We start from the raw sequence: 20,443 nt of genomic DNA on the forward strand, positions 1-20,443 counted from the left end.
CATCAAAAAAGAAATAACGGGGAGCATCAAAGTTTCCGGTACTGTCCCCATGTTGTGGGGATGCCCACAAGGATGGAGGAAACGGGACGGGACGTATGAGTAAGACTAGTGGAGATACTGCAACCCAGAGACCGAATGACACAGGAAGAGCACAAAGAAAGCTTCTGAAAAATTCTGAGACACATTTTTGCTAATCAACAAGCCAAAATTTTTAATTTGGGTCCCATTGCCCTAACATGACATGCCCTAACATGACAGTATCTTCCAAAAAAAGTCTATGTTTGTAGCTCGGTATTATGCCTTTTGTAGAATCCATTTGGCTTTGAGACATCTGAAATCGTGTTATCCTACTTAAACCTGCTCCAAGAGCCTTCAACTTCTAGAACTTTTACAAGTAAAATAGCACTTTCTGTTGTTAAAGCTATGTCTTTTGAACTCCTTTCTCAACAAGGAATCCAGAAAACCTAATTAGATAGCACTTTCAGAAATGTTAAGTTTGCATCCCAGCATATTTATAAAGCATAACACTTTGCCATTTACACTCTTAGGAATAGCTCTTCTGTTGGACTTCATTATTGAACATGATACTCAGGATGGCGTGGAATCCATATATGCAGAAATGTTTTTTCTATATCAGATGTTACGATTTAGAATATTACACGTCTCACCCTGACAATATAAGCCTTTTAATTTATTGGTAACAAATACGAGACAGGCATGGTGACAAGAGAGACACAAAGTAAGATTTCAAAACCTTTATTTAAAGTTTCAGGCTTGGTGTAATACCCAACTAACTCTAAAGGGATGTTTCCCTGAAATTATGCTTCTAAGGTCGTCAGTGTCTGAAATTCCAAATAAAAAGCCTGTGCGTCTAACCATATGCTTGCCCTCACTCTATACAAAAATGTATTAGGGGATCTTTTGTCAAAAATGAATAGTAGTGGTTCAACAGAAAAATATTATATTTGGTTATTTATAACACTTAATAGCCAGGTGTCTAAGGGTGGACCCGGGGATCGAACCTGTGTTGCTCCGCGTCACCTTGTTTCCAAGGCGAGCACGTTGCCCCTGAGCTAGCCTGGGATTGGTTTCTGGTGGCTTTCTTGTCAGGCATAGTTTTAAGCTTATCAAAATGAGTTCAGACAGTGCTGCTTGCAAGACCTTCACCAAAGGGTCCCTGCAGTGAACTCCCATACCTTCAGTGTCTTTCAGTTACTTGGGGATCCCTTCCCCAAGCTCCGGTCCCTTCAGCACTATAATGCAAACCAATAAGTCTCCAATTTAGCTGGGCCTCTCGGGGTTCCCTTCTCCAAGCGCATGCCCCTTTCAGCTTTCAAACAGAAAGTCAGTTTTATCACAATGTACTTTGATTTCTTAAGTAGGCCTCTCAGTGCTCCCTTCCCCAAGCACAGGTCTCTTCCAACTTTCAAAACAAAATATATCACAGTTCATTTTAGGTTTCTCAGGGTTCACTTGACCAAAGTGTAAGGCCCTCTAATTCCAAACACAAAGTCAGCTGGTGAAGATATGCCTTTTTCTTATTTACAGCTTTCCTTACATACAATCTTCTCATGGGGTAGAATCAGAAGCTTTCGAAAACGCCATGCCCTTTACTTTTCATCAGCGCGACCCGTCTGACTCTTTGCCCCTCTCTATTTCTTACTTGCACTTTCCTTGGTACCTTTTACCTTAAGGTTTTTATTGCACACAATTGCATTGTCTTTTATTCCTTTCTCTGTGGGGTGCACACTTGCACTGTTCTGTCCCACTTTATACTCCTTCTGGGCCTCTTGCACCTTCCTGCTTTAGCGCGCTTCTTTTACCCTTCTATTTCACTCACTTATGTCTTTGGCTGTGCCCACTTGCACTTCTTTTCCTTTGCTGTTCGTCCTTCGACCTTTAATACTGTCACTTTCTTTTTCTTAACTTTCCTTTCAGGGTGCTTGCCCTCTCAACTTTCTTATGAGTCTTACCTTTTATTTACTTTGCTTCTGTCTCCTTTTAACTTTACATCCGGGCTTCTTGCCCTCTTTCAAAAAAGGTTTACTTTCTGTCCTCTCATTTCTGTGCCGCTTGGGAGAAGCATTTACTTGCTTTCTTTCTTTCTACTTCTTGCTTTCCGCTTCGTGCCAGCTCATCAATCTTGCTTTTCCTCCCTTTCCCGCACCAGCCACCCGCACGTTCGAGTTTCTCTCTCTCCGTCGTGCAAAACTCACTGGGTAGCAGAGCGCTGGCAAACAGGGTCTCCAGGATGCTTTGTTCTCACCACCTGCCCCTCAGATACCCTTGGGCCTGGCACATGGTACAAGGGAACAAGCACTTGCACCCCCTAGCTGCCTCGCTCCGGCTCTCAGGAGACACGGCTCGCCAGACCTCCTCACACACCGGGCCAACGTTGCAGCACGCTGCTCTCCTGCGGGTCCTCCTTCCTGCAGCCCCCAGCTTCGTGGCTTCACTGGTCCGAAATGCTTCTCCGCTTTAGCTGTAAACTGTGGCTTGGGACTGAGAAGGGTCCCCTGCTGGATTCAGACATGCAGCCTCCCTCCTGCTCTTCCAACTGCTTCTGCCGCTGCTCTCTCAGCAGCCTCTTTTTTATACACATGGGTTGCATCAATGGGCTGCAGGTGTGTGGTCAGGATTGGGCTTTCATGACCTTCAATATTCCAATTAAAAGGACAAGCCTGTCCTTTAGTGTTATGTTATGATGCATTTGTATAGTGCCTTATGCACCACTGGTCTGATCTCAAAGCGCTGTGAGATGAAAGCCCTCTGGGACTGTGGTCCGTATCAGTGGAGAGAGTAGTGTAGCACATAGTACCTGAGTGCACTTGGTATGTGTGCAGGCAGAGTGGTTTGTGCGGGCTGGCTACATTCTAATACTAGGTGTGGTGAGGTGGATGTGAGGGATCAGTGTAATGTGCGCAGCAAGGAGCGTGGTCGCCGAGTCTGCATTCTGGCTGCCGTGGGGCCTATGTAAGAGTGTGTGCCGCTGAGCTGATTTTTTTCATGAGGTATAGCTGCGTTCTACCAGGTTTTGAGGTGTTCTAGGAGTTATATGGGTATTTGTGCAGCTAGGCTGAATTAACCGAGGGCTCTAGCTGCGTTCTATTGTTTGTTGCTGTAAAGTGGAGAGTGAGAATATTTGTAAGAATGAGTGCGTTTATCGGTGGGTTCGCCCCTTCTTGAGATGCTTTCAGAGCACAGTGCGCAGGCCGTGTCTGTCCTGGTGGTTCGTGGTAGTGGATTTCAGAGGGAGATAAACTGGCTGGTGAGGGTATGTTGTGTTATCTCGGTCAGGCAGTCCTTTCCAGACGCTCTCTAGTGGGACTCGTAGGGCCCATTTTCCGGGTCGCTGGTGGAATTTTGAGCTGGGTTGCCGAGTGCTTCCTGGGTTATTGCACGATTCTCCGGAAAGTCTAGCCAAGCATAGCTATGTGTCTCCAGTGCATGGTTCTAGGTTCTTAGTCCTAGGTAGACAGGGGGTGCCTCTTTTGATCAATTAACACCAGCTATGGTGGTTGAGCTGGATGCGTGCAGCCCCGCAGCTACATATGCCTGTACCCCTTTGGTCTATAGTCCGACATCCGTGCCTTTGCTATTTGTGCTCTTCCGTGGCTCTTCCTTTGCGTTTCGGGAAATTCCGATTCTCTTAGAACTTGGCCATTGGGGGATGGATTTATGGCCTTGAGAGGGACCCTTTCACATGTTTGGGGAAAAGCCATGTTTTTAAAACTTTACAAAAGGCCATGTAGTCCTGGTTGTGTCGAATATGGGGAGGTAGTGAATTCCATAGAGTTGGTGCCAAGGCAGAGTAGGCTGACCCTCCAAGTCTGGCTGAATTGGAGGCTCAGATCATTAGTAGGAGAGCCGTGCTTGACCGTAGGGTGTGTGTTGTGAGGTAGGGCATAGTGTTCTCTTAGATGTATCTCGGGCCAGCGTTGTGCACTGATCGGTGGGAGAAGCACAGGATTTTGAATGTGGCCATTCGTCCAATCGGTAGCCAGGGGGGGTTGCAGAGAGCAGGCGAGATGTGGTCCCTTCGTCCTAGTGCAAGGAGGAGTTTAGCAGCTGTGTTTGGAAGTCTTTGGAGTTTGTTAAATTGGTAGGCCGGAGCACCCAGGTACATGGAATTCAGTTAGTCCATTATGGACATTACAATGGATATAACAGAAGCCAGTCTGTTGGGGAAGGCGAGATCAGGTAAAATACGTCTCAGGAGCCTAGGGTGGTAGTGAGAGGACTTGGCTACATTATTGATCTGGTGGGACAGAGTTAGGCCCTAGTCCAATGTGCAGCCAAGGTTTTTGACTGTTGAGGTGGAAGAGGGGCGTGCCAAGGGAGTAGAGCTGTGTTGCCACACACCGTGATCCATGTTTTCCCTGGGTTGAGAAGGAGGTGGTTTCTAGTCATCCATTAGTGTATATCACCAAGGATTCTCAGAATAATTTGGGTGTCAGCATAATTGTAGCAGGTGAGGTTGTGTGAGCAGATGATCCCTGGCAGCGGGGTCAAGTAGAAGATGAAAAGGAGCAAAGGGAGGCTAGCGCCCTTGGGTTGTCCGGTGTTCACCGGGCGAGCGGAGGAGGTAAAGGGGGGAGGCTAGTTATTGGTTTCCTGTTAAGGAACTAGGCCATCCAGTTGAGTGCCGAGTCTCGGATTCCAAGGGAGTGTAGCCGGTCGAGGAGGACTGAGTGGTTAATGGTGTCAAAGGCACCCGAGAGATCAAGGAGGCCCAGAGTGGCACATCCTTCAGAGCCTGTCGTGACTGAGGTTGTCCCAGATCAAGATCTGTGTGGTTTCAGTTCCATGGTGGGCCGGAAGCCAGACTGAGCGGGGTCTAGTAGGTTATTGGATTCAGTGAAAAGGTTGAGTTGAGAGTAGGCAGAGAGGTCGATGAGTTTCTCCGGCAATCTTGTGTTGGAGATGGGCTGGAGGGGGTCGAGACCTGCTTTTTTCAGAAGGGGTTTGACGTGCGCTACTTTTGGGAGCCAGAGGTGAAGAAGTCATTGAGTATGGACCTAGCCTGTTCTCCTGCACAGGTGGAGGAGATTTCTTTGAGGAGAGAGGCGGGTCAAGGGAGTACTCTGAGGGCCTGCTGCTGGACAGCAGTTTGAGGAATTCCTCGCTCGAGATCGGCTTGAAGGAATTGAAGGTCAGCGCTGAGGGGGGAGGAGTACAGCGAGGGAGGGATCTTGAGGGGCGGGTGGAGAGTTTGCCATTAAGGGTGGCCGTCCTGTGCATTGCTGTACTGTGGAAGTGATGGGAGAGGGAGTTGCATAGCGCTTGCATGGCCATGGTCAGGGGAGGGGTGCAAGTGGGCTTCACAAATTCCAAGATGATCCTGTGGAGCCCTTTACTACTGCTGCAGCAGTACAGGATTATTTTATTATAGTAGGTTTTTTGGCCTTTCGGATCTCGGATTTGTAGTTACAGCGATCGTGGGCGATGAGGGATTTGCTACGTTTTTACTTTTTATGCACGCCATTTGCGCTCGAGGTAGCGGTTATGGGTTTTAACAGTCTTTAGGTGGGGCGTGAAACATTTGGGGATAGATCCTTAGCGGGTGCGGGTGGGAGGGGGAGGGGGTGAGAGGGAGGAGCGAGTCGTTGAGCCAAGAGTCAAAGGATTCAATAGGTAGGGGTCTGTCTGTGGTTGGGAGGGAGCGTAGCAAGGCTTCAGCCAAGTCAGGCAGTACCTTGATCATGTTCCAGCATTTGTGGTCGTGTGGCGAGATTGGGCGGACCTTGGGTGGTGGGGTTGGTGTGTGGATAGAGAAAGGTAGGGCTGAGTGGTCTGTCCAGATGAGGGGTTTGAGACTGGACACCGAGACAAGGTCAGAGGAGCTGAAGATTGTGTCAAGGGTGTGGCCTCCGTTGTGTGTGGGGCCTGTGGTGTGCCCAGAGAGGTAGAGTGCCTCTAGGCTATCGACCAGCGTTTGGGTCATGGAGTTGTCGGGTACATCAAACCAGATATTGAAGCCTGCCAGTAGAGTAAGCGAAGGATGGTTGACTACAATGGTAGCTAGTGAATCACAGAGATTGTTGGCAAATTGTCTGTCATATACCGGTGGCCTGTAGAGGAGTATGAACCTGTGCGAGAAAGTGGGCAACAGGGTGAGTCTGACCAGCAGGGATTCCCAGTTAGCTGTGCATGGGTGGGTTTTGGTGAGTGAGATGGATATGTGGGGTTTGTGGAGGATGGCTACTCCTGGCGGCTCTGTTGTGGGGGGGGATCAGTGTGTAGTCTGGAGGGAAAGCCTCGTGTGCGACTGGTTTAAAGTAGTCACTGAATCATGTTTCAGTGATGAAGGTGAGATTGGCGTTGTCAGAGGATAGTAGGCCAAAGATGCTGTGTCTGTTTCTGGCCACGGAGCGGGCATTGAATAAGAGGCAGGTGACTTGGTGGGGGAGGTGATTCCACTGGTGCGAGTGGCCGGATAGACATAGGGGGATGGGGAGTCTGGCTGGGTGGCTGGTGTGGAAGAGTCGGTAGCAGTGAGAGACTGAGTGGTGGGAGAGGCCGGAACAGTCAGAAAAGTCTGGGATAATGTTTGATGGGGGAGTGAGGTTGGGTGGGAGCGGGAAGAGAGCATGCAGTGGCCGGTTTGCATGGGATGGGGGTAGGCAACAGGAGGGGGGAGGGTTAGATGGTGAGCGGTGCCAGTGTGGAGTGTGGGTACCGGCTGGCTGATGGATGGGAAGTGGCAGTGTAGAGGTGGTAGGCGAGAGGTAGTGTGCGAAGAGGGACAATCATAGTGCCTGGCGGGGAGTTCCCGACAGCCAGGCTATGGGTTGTTGGGACGGAGGACTGATGCAGGTGAGGTGAAGCATAAAGAGTCGAGGGTGGAGGCCGGTCATTTTCCTGAGTTTAGTGCGTTTTGGCGCAGGTGGCGTGAGACAGAGGGTAGGGGGCGTTGAAGGGGATGGGGGATGAGGCGATTCTGGAGAGAGCAAGTCATGCAATGCCGAGTTAAGGGAAGGGGTTTGTCTTGAAATGGAGGGTGTGTGGATGCTGGAGGTGTGTGGAGGGTGGGCAGAGCTGGCGGAGAGGAAACAGGGTTTGATTGAAGGGGGGGGAAAGAGGTGTAAGCGGGTTGGGCCTGCTGAGGGGACACAGGGTATTGGTTGAAAGTTGGGAAATGGCGAGGCAGGTCTGAGCGGGAGGGTGGTTGTTTCAGCAGGATAACTGGGTTAGCGGAGGGACATGGGCCTCTCCCTGAATGAGTAATTGGCGTGGTTCAAAGGGAGGGCTGCAGGGTTCTCGCTAAGGTGTCGAGAGATGTGGGCAGTGGGGATGATCTGGGGCGTGAAGTTCTGTGGGAAGGAGTAGATGAAATGGTGGTGGCAGGGGGGTTGTGTATGGAGCACCAGCGTGCTCCACTGGCTTTGGAGTTGGATGTGGGGTTCTGGCTGATGTGGCAGGGATGAAGGCAGCGGATCCGAGAGGGCGGAGGAGTTGGGCGTGGAGTTTAAGGGGGGAGGTGCAGATGTTGCTGTGTTGGCTTGGAGGTTGTGTTTCCAGCGCCAGAGTGCTCCTCTGGCTTGGGAGTTGGAGGTAGCGCGGTGTGTGGAGGAGTGAGGATGACCGTCATTCTTGGTGCACGAGTAGGTGGATGTGTTTGAGGGCGGCGCATGAGTGCAGGTGAGCGGGGGCTCGGTAGTGCAGGGATGGTATGTGGTGGACCAGATGGCTCCTCTGGTCTGAGGGAAGCGGGCAGTGTGGTGAGCGTGTGAAGGATGTAGGCTGTCAGAGTGTAGGATGCTTTTGAGCCGGGTGTAGAGAAGAGTGGCAGTGTGGTTGGAGTTTGAGAATGAAAGTTCTAGATTGGCAGTGGTGCGTCAGGCGCTGTACTTATTTGCTTGCCATTGTGCTGCTTTGGGAAGTAAGAGTGAAAGGGCTGTGTGTGGGATTGCTGTTCTGAGTTACTGCGCAGTTGCTGAGTCCGAGTTGAGGGGGATGGAGAGGTGGTCTTGGTTCTCCGTTTTTGTCAGCTTTGAGTTGGCAGTCGTGGTCGTGTGGGGGATCATTGCGGCAGGTGGGAGTCTTCGGACCTGGGTGGGTCACTGCAGGTAGGGAGCGTTGTGGTCAGGGGTATTTTGGTGGTGCGAGTCACCCAAGTTCAGTAAAAGCAGTAACAGCTAGATAGCTAGATTTGAGATACCTGAATAGAGTGAGGAAGCGCCTAAAGTGAGGGCACAATAGGGAGAGCAGCAACACCTAGATTTTGCACACCTAGGTAGGGAGGACAGAGGCAGATGCAACAGGACCCAGACTTGAGGCACCTAAAATGGAGATGCAGTAATGAAAGCAGCAACGTCTAGATTTGAAACACCCAAATGGGGGCACAGTAACAAATGTGACAACACCTAGATTTTTAGATACCTGGGCAGAGGGAGAAAAACGCCCAAAATGGCAGCACGGTAGTAGATTTAACAGCACTTAGAATTGAGACACCTAAAATGGGGTTACATTAGCAGATGCAATAATACCCAGACTCTGGGCACCTGTATACTGTGAGCAACCTGCCAAAAGGGGGCAACAGTAGTGAGTGTGACAACATCTAGATTTGAGACCGATGGGGAGAGGGCATCTAGGGAGAAACGGCTAAAATGGAGGCACTACAGTAAATGCAACACCACCTAGATTTGAAACAACTGAAATGGGGGAAAGTAGTAAATGCAACACCTAGATTTGAGAGACCTAACATGGGGACACAGCAGTAAATGCAACTACACCTAGATTTGGGAGAAACCTGGACAGAGGGAGAGTGTGTCCAAAATGGGGGGCACAGTAGCAAATGGAACAACTGGCTTTTAGAGACCTGGACAGATGGGGAAATGGCTAAAATGGTGGACAGTAGTGAATGTAACAGCTACATGAGAAGATACCCTAAATGGGGGCACAGTAGTAAATGCAGCAACACACTAGATTCTGGACACCTGGATATAGGAAGAGAACTTGCTAAAATGGGGGCACAGTAGTGAGTTTGACAAAGTCTAGATTTGAGACACCTACACAGGGGACGCATTAGTAAATGCAACACCTAGATGTGAGACACCTAAAATGGGGCAGAGTAAATGCAACACCTAGATTTTCAGACAGTAGTAAATGCCTATATGTAATAAGGGGTTGTAGACAGTGTCGTAGATCGGGTAATTAGATGGGTTGAACAGCGTAGATGGGGGACAGTAATTGGTGGCCTCCCTGTCCTGAAAAGAGAATCAAACAGAGCCAGGTGTGAGTGGTCAGCGTTAAAGGCCTGATCCTGCACGACTACTTATGGGACAACCTAATGGTAGTTTGGTGACCATCTTTCCTCTGTTTCTCAAGATGTTTCTCATGGGTAATCCTCATTACTCTCGGTTGCCTCTTCCTCGTCCCAGTACTTGCTGGAAATGGGGAGAGGGAGATGAAACAAGATGGGAGTTGGTATTTATAGGTTGTATTACAAGGTGATTGGCAAAGGTGAGAGGGAAATCCCCTGGCCCTGGTTTTGTATCCCAAAAGTAATTTTCTTGGTGTCAGAATACTCACTATATTAAACACCGGACATGAGAGCACTGGTCTGTATAACACTTCCCATGATCAGAACTAGGGGAAGACAGAAGTGTTGGGATGGAAGTTACATCCGTCTTATTTTACTTTCCACTTTTCTGGGGTTTGTTCTGGGATGACATGTTTGTCCCTCTCTTGGGTTTGGGACATTGGGAGCTGCATAACCCATAAAGACTTCTGGAATTTCTTCACCTACCGTCCCGTTGGAATACTGTGTTTCACCTAGGTGATCCTCCCCCACTCGTCCACACCCAGGTTTGGGATTCAATAGCGACAGCCATTTGCTGGCCACCTGAATAGAAGATTCTTAGGGTCTACATGGGAGAATACCCTTTGGTTTCTCTCACAAGTTAGATAAATAATTTGAATAATTATTTCTTATCCAACAGGAACACCACCTTAGTAATGCGCATTTTTCCCCAGAGATCCGGTTGATGTACGGGTCATCCATTTAAACAACCACATTTCCATGGTTTCTGGTACTGAGGACCAGATCTATGCGACTACTGCACCGATTTGACTGCGCCTGCCGAAAATGTCATCTTTTTTTTATCCCCCTTTCACTGCCTATGAAGGCGGGTTAGACCCCCCCCTCGCAACCTCCTCCTACCCTACCATGATTTACTAATTTACTATACCCATCGACCTACATATATAGTACAGTGAAAAGGGGGCTGAAAATAAAAAGTTGACCTTTATGGCAGGCGCAGTAAAATTGGTGCAGTAATGGTACGATAACCTGAGGACCAAGCTGATTGATCGCTGAACTGCCGAGTGAAAGGGATGCTATGCTAAAGGTCTGTACGGTTGATGGACCTATTCCCGTAAGGAATGCGCAGAAGAGCACAACCCTTCCCTATTGTCCACATGTATAGATTTGTCTCATCTATTAAGTTGAAGCGTGGGATTCTCAGTTTCAGCCAGAAATGAAATATTACTTACCATAGTGACCAACATACTCCTAGTCAATAGTCCCCTTTCTGCCATTCTGTATGGGCGTCCCACACTAGGGACGGGGGAAAATCCTTTTTCCACCAGAAAAAATGGTCTTCCTCTTTAAATGTAGGTGCGCACAGGGAGTGGCCCTGGGAGCATGTGCTCCCCTGACACTGCCCACCGGCACCACTCCTCAGTCCCCTTTAACGCGTTTTTGTATTACAATTGCCGAATGACAGGTTTATTAAGGCGGAGGATGGCGGTACATATGGAGGAAAGCGGACTATGGATTAAGAGTATGTTAGTCACATAATTACTCCGACGGCCCGTCCCCTTTCCTCCATACTGTATGGGCAATTACAACTGAAAGCAGCCCTGGGTGGAGAGTTTCCCCGCTAAGAAAACAAGTTCTTCCAAACTGCCTGGTCAAATGCTGCATCCGATCTGGCGCTGGCATCCAAGTAGTGTTTGCAAAAGGCTGATGGGGAAGCCAGAGTAGCCGCCATGCTTATCGTCTGCCATGGAAACGGACTTTGGAAGGCCACAGCCATGGGCGTGTAGGTTTGCTGGCAAGGATCTATGCTGCCCCTCATACGCCTCCTTGATGGCCATCACCATCCACCTAGCTATGCAAGCCGTCGATGCCCGACAGCCTAGTTTTGACCAGCCAAAAGTGATGAACAAGGCATCCGATTTACGGAAGCTTTTCATCCTGTTCAGGAAAAATCTTAAAGCACGCCTGACATCGAGACAGTGCAACACCTTCTGTGCCTCGTCCTTTGGATCTGCAAAGAAAGTCGGTAGAACTACCTCCTCGCTGAGGTGAAAAGACAATATGATCTTTGGGAGAAATTAAGGGTGTGTCCTTAGCACCACCTTATCCCAGTGAAATGTGGTATAGTGCTCTGAAGCCACTAGCGCTTGTATCTCACTGATCCTGCGCGCAGTAGAGCAGTCTTTTTAGTAACCAGCCTGATGACCGATGACGGCATGGGCTCGAAAGGCTTGTGGGACAGTGCGCCCACCACCACGTTAAGGTCTGGAATTTCCAGCAGCTGTCAGGAATAATCCGTCTGATGCAGACCTCCCCTTCAAAAATCAAAATACCCACATTTTATTTAATACAAAAAAACTCAATCTTTTACACCCTCACATTTAGCAATCTAACACACACTTCAGTTGTTAGTAGTCACTCTGAAAGGTCTCATCCATTCAGAAATATCTTTCCTACAATAAATTGCTGTTTCCATTCTGAATTGTTTTACCTATCCTGGAATGTTCAGCTGTTGCTTAAACTTACTTCCCCATCCTGACTGGTGAATTGATTTGTTCATCAGGAATTTCTCTGCACAACCCTAAATATTTGCCCGTTCTCAAATTTTCTGTTTTGACATCATAGTCTTCGCTTTCGATTACAGCATATTTTTCTTACCTGCATTTCTTACTTGAGCTTTGAAACGCAATGTATTTGTTGTGTAAGCACCTAATAAATGCCCATTAAATAAATCTTGAACACTCAACTTGGGAATTCAAGAGGGTTTATGTGCATATGTTTCTTCTGCTCCGATTAAAGAAGTCTTGTTGATACTCCTTTATTCTGACCCACCCCAGCAAATTGCTCCTGACTTTCCAATTTATTTGAGATTCCAAGCGACTAGCGTTCCTAAAGAATTTAAACCAAAATGAAAGCACTCAACAGGCTATTTAGTAAACCAATGTGATCAAAACTGACGAGTATTTATTGGAGAGAAGATGAGAACCAACCAAAGTCACCCTAGCCAGAGTTTTAAGGATTTAAAAATAATAACTGGGGCCTTCGTAGCTTCTGCTTTAACTTCCTCACTTTCTATGATGGGAGTATCACCAAAGGCAAATGTTCAGAAAGTGTAGTGAAAAACATTTTTGGGTTTAGTGTGAGGCACAGTTATTTTTTAAAGATGTACATTCAGTTTTACATATAGCACTAACAGAGTATTCACTTGCCCGCTTATCAGATTTGTGCCCATGTAGTATGTCAAGCAGATCCCCTTTATAGGAAGGCAGTGATGAGATTTAGTATCAAGAGTCCATTAGAGATCTTAAAGAAGTGGACTTGCAGGTTATGGTTTCAAATTGATCTTAGATTAAGAAAGGAATAATTAGAGGCAACCTCCTCATACTCTTGTGTTGGGTTTCTTGAATCACTAGCTAAGATTATTTTGAAACCACAGCTTCCAATGTTCCCAGCAACTTAATTCCATTAGCAGATTCTATATTTGGTCACCACCAGTGTACTTCTAATGGACAGAAGGTTATGGTCCTGGGATGACATTTTGAAAACAGCAATGCAAGGCTCAGTTGCTGTTGGCATGGAAATACACAAAAAGATACAATGACGATCATTTGAATGGGACATGATGGCACTTTGATAGTACCCCTGGCCTTGCAGTCTTAAGGGTTCCAAAGGGACTACACATGAAAAGAAGTTGACCTCTCCTGCGAAGCTTTGGGGAGGTCTCACTGAAATAAATCAGGGCACCAAAAAGTCAGCAAAACGTCTAGGCGGCGATCAAAGTTAGCCAAACGAAGTGAAACATGTATTCCCTGCCCAACATTTGTCCACACAAGGAGAATTTTGCACTATGCTATTTGGGCACAGTGTTGTGTATCGCAAGTTTACTTTGTAGATTTGCTCGTTTTGGCCGATGGTTTAGTGTAGTTTGTTCTTTGTTTAGATACCATGTTAGGGTATAGTTTGGGCATTACCGTCAAGTAGTTGTCCTTAAGACATAATAGCCATTTTGGCTGGACGTGAGGGCTGTGCAAAGATGTTGGGTGGGGACCTGAGAATTGTGTAAAGCTGAAAATTAAAATTTATTTCGGGTGAGCAGTCATCTGGTGAAGCTTAGATTAGGGGGGCAGAAGGGGTGTGGGTGTTGCAGATCGCAAGTTTAGGTCACACATGCGTATGAGGAACATAAAAGTGTGCATTTTTCATTCAAAATAGAAAGCTGTATGAAATCTTTTTGCATTTTATGATCGATTACTATTTTGGGCTCCTTCCAACCCATGTACAGGAAGAACTTTTAATGAACTGTCTAGGCAGAGTGCAGTACGGTCTTCCCTCTGACTAAGCAACAATGCTCAAAGAAAGGAGTACTGCCGCTGCCCAGAGTTTCTTTTGCTCTCTGGAATCCACTTTTTTATTTTGTATTTACTATGTTATGCATGCTTACGACTTTTCACATTACAGACAAACAATACTAAAATGTCGTCATACGATTAACATAGGATGCAATCATTACAATTCTTTCAAGATACCAATTAAAATGTATAAAGTAACATTTAACTCTTTCAATACTTCCAAAATTCCATTGACAACAAAGTTTCATGCCCAGATACCATTCTCTCCCAGAAGGCGGATGACTGCCCCCAATCATTATGCACAAATATAAATAATTTCTCAACTCTCAACTCCAAGGTACCCTGACAATCACTCATGACATATCTTAGGGTCTGAATTCCAGATATCCCGCACAATCGACATAAATTATCTACGTTCTCAACTTTATGCCTAACATACAGGCTCCCTCTTGTAGGCAATAAGAGGCAGAACCTCAGGAATTCAGCTCTTCGGCATAGGTTTGGAAAATGCCTTAAATACACTTGTAAATAGCCTGTGGGTTTATCGTAAGATGACGATGACTGATATAGTGTTGAACCACACATTTCAGATATAGTCCATATCCAATCGATCCTCTTTAAGGCTTCTTTCACATTCAAAGGATTGTATACCAGGTCATTTTCAGTGTGTTTGCACTCCTGCAGAATGTTTAATACATACGTTTTTAATTCATTTAAGAACTGGTTTGGGGTCTAGTAACATTATTCTTAATTCTTCATATAAAGAGTTCTGCTTAGGAATTAATATCCTACATAGTGATATAAACCTCCAATACATACAGGATCGCAATGACTAAACCCAGTTTGTATCTCAAACAGGCTATCGGTAGACTCTGAGGCAGGACAAGTACTTGTTTCCATAGTTTCCCTTCCATCCTTTCCCAGCATCGCTTTTATTAATCGATTTGCATCCAAACTATAAATAAGGAAAGGGATTACCTTGCCAATATAGAACTTTTTCAATGGAGCCAGTGAGAATTTACAGTAAAAGTGGCTGAGTTTCTTCATTTGGCAACCTAATTGCATACGTTTGCCTTCCATGTTCAAAGTCAAGGACCTCAGCGTGGGAAAGGACCTCAATTTGAAGCCCTGATACAGGACTTCATGAACCACCGGTATCACCTTTTCATTTTACATGTGAAACAAAGTCTTATTTTTGTTTTGAAACGAAACGTTTTTGCAAATTCAGTGATGGTTCAGAGTATATACAGTTTAAATCATGCAAAAGTCAGTCATTTTACCCAATCAAAAATGTTCAGGTGGAATATGCGGGTTTAATGTAATGCTAATCAAATCTCAGTGCATAGAAGCTTTTTTTTTCTTAACATTGGAAGGCAGTCTTATTCACAGTCAGGCAACATTCAAAAGGTTCCAACACAACACGGAATCATGATTCGTTTTTTCTTCTTCATGAGTCATTGTTTGGTCCAAGCTCCTCAAAACTCACAACTGCTTCTCGGAAAAGAAGCTCTCTGCATACGCTAGGATAAAGAGTTTAAATGTTGCAAAGGAAAGGTGATAACAGTCATGTTTCTGCTGATCTGGAGAGAATTTTATCAAACAGTACAAGAAACAGTCAAATTATTTACTCCTGAAAATGATATTGTTTGTAGAATACCAAAACATTTCCCGTACGGGTTAACATTATTCACGCTTATCTCAAACAATATTTTGCTTCATTCCGTCAGCCTATGTATGCTCTGGTGCTTCCGAGGACAACCTCCAAACGTTATGTCCATCCTCATGGACGGTCAGTATGTTCAATGACCCGTGCTCTGAGAGAGAGTGATTGAAACTTTAAAGACCTATACCCGTGAACAGAGGACTCATCTCTCAGGAATCTCAGTGGCTGCCTGGCTCTCAATATGCCAATGAGTGTACTAGTGGTGGATGGGGAATTTACCAAATGGTGAGTCGTTCAAATGTTCCCCCGGGTCGGTGCAAGCAAAACTTGCAAACCAACCCTACACCTAGAAATGGAATAGTTGGCACAATTTTCTAAAGAAATTAAAGTCGTATGATTACAGGCCATTCCGCAAAGAACACAAGTTATTCCAATACATATGCCAGCACACCCAGAATGGATAATTTTGCCACAGCAAATCAAGCATGTGTCCATTAGAAAACTCTGTGCACAAGCAAAACAGGGAGTGCAGAGTATGTTTATATACGTCGTTTCTCTAAGAGAACGGCTAAAACATTGTACCACTACCACACTGGGGAAAGCAGCAAAAATAATGAACATGCTGGTAGAAATTTCACCACTTTTCGATATTCTATCAAGATATTTAATGCACAGTCTCTTTCGAGTACACAGTAATAACGTATAGCCAGAATTTTCATAACATAAAATACAATTCCAATCCCCCTGCCAGGTACTCCCTACACAAATCTGAGTGCCATCTTGCCAGGAGTGAGGCACAAAAACACCACTGTACTCAATTATGCTGGAGTTTAATGCAATGTGCGAGCCAACGCGCATCAGCTTTGCCATGCCAATTTCCACTTTGCAAAGTCAGAATAAATCTGCCCCAGGCAATCACAAAAATCAAACAGGGGTCATGTAAAGCAATCACAAAGCATACGACGTTCAACAGTGCATACCATTGTTTGCCCAGCTAGACACAGTGTCATGCTAGCTATAACACTGCCCCAGAAAATGCCCAGGCCACTTTCACTATGCCAACCCAAATGTTGCCCCATGTCAACACCCAACCCCCGATGACCCATGGTAATAGCTGCCCCATGCTTTCAAATTGCCAAGTGGCCATTCCACATTCCCCTGAAGATCACCTGCCATCAAATTGCCTCCTGAAAATGCAGTCTTTCACCTTGCCCCCAGAGTTGCCTGATGCCCAACAGCCGTCAAACATGTGATTACAGACATGCCCCCTCCCCCTCGCATTGCAACCAAACAGTCCATGACATTTCTCAATAGCTACAGAAAAGGGTCTATACCCCCTTTCAGACCGTGCCTAAACTTTCATCAGGACTATCGTATTGTACCCAGATGTCCCGGGCCCTTTTACAAAGCCCATCATTTACCCTGTGCCAAACAATCCATATTACCTCGAGAATAACTTTCTTTCAGATCATTCCAGGTTGTGTGTACACACACACACATACACACAAACACACGTTTCCACTTACCAGAGGTTTTCCCTGCTCCCTGTGTACAGAGCGGGCATGCAAGAAGCAAAGAGCAAGGATAAGTGTCCATCCTCCCTCTCTACCAGTCATTCTCGCATGGATGTACTCTGTGAAAGTGCCATCAGTAAAAGGACAGTGTCGCAATGCCTTCATCTGCAACACGCAACATGGCCACATGCTACACTTGTGAATGTTGCTGGGCAGGCAATACGCACTCTGCTTACGTCTCTTCGCAGACACAGCTAGCACTTCTCCAGGTATGAGACACCAAGCTAAGAAGGAGCCAGGAATTCAGGTGCTGCACAGCAGGCCTCACAGCCCCAATTGTGGTTGAGGGGCCGGCTGTGCTTTTGTGGCTATACCCAAGGAGTGGCGGTGTATCACCACGGTCCATTATTGAAAAGTCACCACAAGCAGGTGCTAGTAGTGCCTAAATACATCAGCTAAAATATCCACATAGGTGTGCCATACATACATGTAATCTAGACTGCCACCTGTTTAGCTAGATTTTCCTCCAACATTGGAAACTGAGTAAACATTCTATTGCTGGTTTTTCTAGCTGTTTTGATACATAGGATTATAATGCACCCTGCAATGCCGCCATAAAGTATCAATCTGACCTAGAGTATTGTGTTGATCCCTTAAGAAATGGTTGTCGCAAGACTTCTGATCATCAGATTAATTCTGCTCCTCTGCCAGCCATGGCTGATTTTTGGCAATCCATTCATCTGCATGTTCCCAAAAGGACAGACCACGCCGTTTGGTTTCTCACAGTCAACCAATTTAAGTGCAAGTACTTCTTAAGCAACACTCTGCTTTGTTTCAGGACAATAGGGAAAGAATCCAGTATTGTGACATGATGAATGTGCAAGGGTGCCTTCAATAAAATCGGTGCATGGAGAAACCAGGAGGAAAAGCTAGGACAGCGAAGGGGAGGAGGATAAATGTAGTAATCAAGACACTCACACATGATTGCGATGAAATTCCATGATCTTGTCCTCCAGCGCTTCATGTTGAGGGATGTATTTGTTCTTTGCCAGGTGTTCTCGGTCAACAGCTTCATCAAAATCTCCAATCTCCGCTGCAACAATAAAAAATACATTAGAACAAGGAGTCACCAACATAGTTTTCGCATTTCTGTCCATTTAACTGCAGGAGTAGCTTAAATTATTAAAACTCGATTTGCTGCAAAACGTGTTTAAACATTAGATTTTTCAATCCTATACAATATGTATTGCATTCTACTGCATTTATGTTCTCGGTTTAATGCGTCACACACTAGAATTATTTCTGGTGATTGTGGTAAAGAAACACATCTCGCAGCAGTAGCCTGCACTCCCTCTCTCCACGTAGGGATCCAGCTGTTTAAGTGGGACTGTAATACATTGGCCTCTGACGTGGGAAGGGGACAGTCTACTCTTGGTATTCCTTACAACTGCTAATGCTTCAAAACAGCTGGCTCTCAAGCCATCATCGTCTGCAAAAGGTTCCGGTGAGTACAAATCATTTTAGGTCTATGGTGTTATTACGCTTAAACACAGTTATAGCAGAGATAATGGGTAGAGGAGCAATGAGGATTCCAACCCCCAAGTCATACGCTCAAAGCCCGGCTTTATTACAGATACAATAAACAGGCCAAAACCCAGAAAACGTTGATCATCTGCGCCCTAGTATCAATGCATGTTGTGGCTGCGTCAACAGAACTCGCGCCTTAAATGAGTGGGAATCTAATAAGAAATATAACAACAACCAGCATGAAATAAAATGCACACCAGACAGGGTTAGTGAAACCACTTATTTTTCAGCAATATGGAGTGATCCAAGTGATCGGGAGCGGTGTTCCACTACTTTTATCTGTTTACAATTACTCTACTTTTTACGACCATTCTATACAGACGATTTGTCCAGGCATGTCCCTGTGCAAGTGTAAAGTTGTAGTGGGAGCCTTAGTTACTAGTCACTTAGACTATTGCAATGCTCTGGCTACTACACCTGGTCACATGTTGCACTAGGCTTCCGCCTACCCTCTCCCCTGCCGAGACCACAGTTCCACTACTTTGTTCGGTACACTTCTGCCACTGGCAATACTGTGGTGCCCTGTATCACAAGAGGGGAAAAACGAGAACATGACACGTTGAAAACGTTCTGCTATGTTGAAGAGGCACTGGCTATAGAAGTGCCCTTTATGTCTTAGCGAGGGGACAAGAGTGATGAGGAACTTTTAAATAAGAGTATCACAGTTTAAAGATAGTGAATGATGATCTAGCACAGATCCCTGATTAGAAGCCCAGAGTTCAACTTGACAGGTTCTATATTTATGGGAGCTAAAAAGCCCATTTAAATGTAGTGTGCTGCTGCGATTCATGGAGAGCACTGTCCAGGCAATCCAGGTGTAGGGGGTGGAACCTCGCATCTTTTTAGTTTGCACTAAAGCGTCACCCATGAGCCTAAAATATTACATTAGAGTGCAGATGTGGCGAAATGGCATACGAGGAGGGACACAAAGCTTGTAGGCATTTGATTATTTGGTCACCCATGGCTATACTAATCACTATGGCGATTTCCACCCAGTTCCTGCCACTCCCCGCCCAAAACACCTCCTTGTGGGAACTCTGAGCTCGCTTTAATCAAGCTTTACCATCCAACTTTGCTTTGGAAGGGCCTGCCAGTTTTATTTTTCTTCAAAGCAGTCTTCTGGGAGTTCATGACTTAATTGGAGCAGTAAAAATGCTACTGGTGTAATAAAAATGTCTTAACCAGGTTTGCCTTCCATTTAAAAGCACTGTGCATGCCCTTTGCTGAGGTCCTATTAAAAATATACACTAGTAAAGTCAACAGTTTGGGCCTGTGAATAAGTATTATGCAAGTGCCTGTCCCATGCCTACACAAAAGTCCCAACTGTTGGCATTGCCAATGCTTGTTTTATATAGCGGGAACCCAGCCTGGAAGCAGCAGAGTCTATTCGAGCGTATACATGTTGATTGAGTTGATACAGTGGGGAACAAGGCAATATGCCGATGTTGAGCGCTCCATGATCACTACACCCCATGAGGAATTCTTTGGACATCCACGTCTTCGGTTCTTTCCTGCATTGTGGGATCATTGTATTGTAGTTATACTTTACATAGCACCTTTTCCCATTTGTATGGCCTTAAAGCACTTTGTGGGACCGAAGTCCAATTATGGAAAATTCTCAGAAAAGGCTTGAGTGCATTTGGCCAAGATTAGGACTTGGGCGTGCTGACCACGCTCCAATAACCAACCCAAGAGGTCAGGCACATAGATGGGTGCTGAGGGAGGTCATGACAGTGCACTAGTGCAAGAGACTGTGTGCCCAGTTAGACCAAAAGTTGTAGTAGGTTGTCACTGTATTCTAATGGCAGAGGTGTTGAGGCAAGTCTGGTGTAAAGGCGAAGCAGTTAGTTACATGTCCAGCTGTCTTTGTCGTAGTAGATGAATTCTAAAGTGTGTGATTGGATAGCGATGCCTGTGGCAGATGTCCATTGAAGTGGTGCATTTATAGATACCTTAAACTCAGATGGAGCTTTTCTTTGATCTCGCAGGGTGATCTGGTCGTTTGTGTGAAGACGACAAGCATTTTAGGCACTATAGACAGTCTATCCTCAAAGTCTATCCTTAA

At 46.0% G+C, this 20,443-nt stretch overlaps 1 protein-coding gene across 9 annotated transcripts in view; it reads right to left on the reverse strand.

Annotated features, from left to right (window-relative positions):
* FARP1 (FERM, ARH/RhoGEF and pleckstrin domain protein 1) overlaps positions 1-20,443 on the reverse strand; it is a 1,178,254-nt gene that overhangs the window by 486,890 nt on the left and 670,921 nt on the right. For all 9 annotated transcript variants that reach the window (XM_069640745.1, XM_069640749.1, XM_069640747.1 and 6 more), the window contains exon 7: positions 17,770-17,884. In XM_069640745.1, the coding sequence (XP_069496846.1) occupies positions 17,770-17,884 (115 nt within the window). The remainder of the gene's footprint in view (positions 1-17,769; positions 17,885-20,443) is intronic.

The sequence above is a fragment of the Ambystoma mexicanum genome, chromosome 7q (assembly GCF_040938575.1).
Source record: "Ambystoma mexicanum isolate Mex_15411 chromosome 7q, UKY_AmexF1_1, whole genome shotgun sequence".
NCBI classification, from domain to species: Eukaryota; Metazoa; Chordata; class Amphibia; order Caudata; family Ambystomatidae; genus Ambystoma; species Ambystoma mexicanum.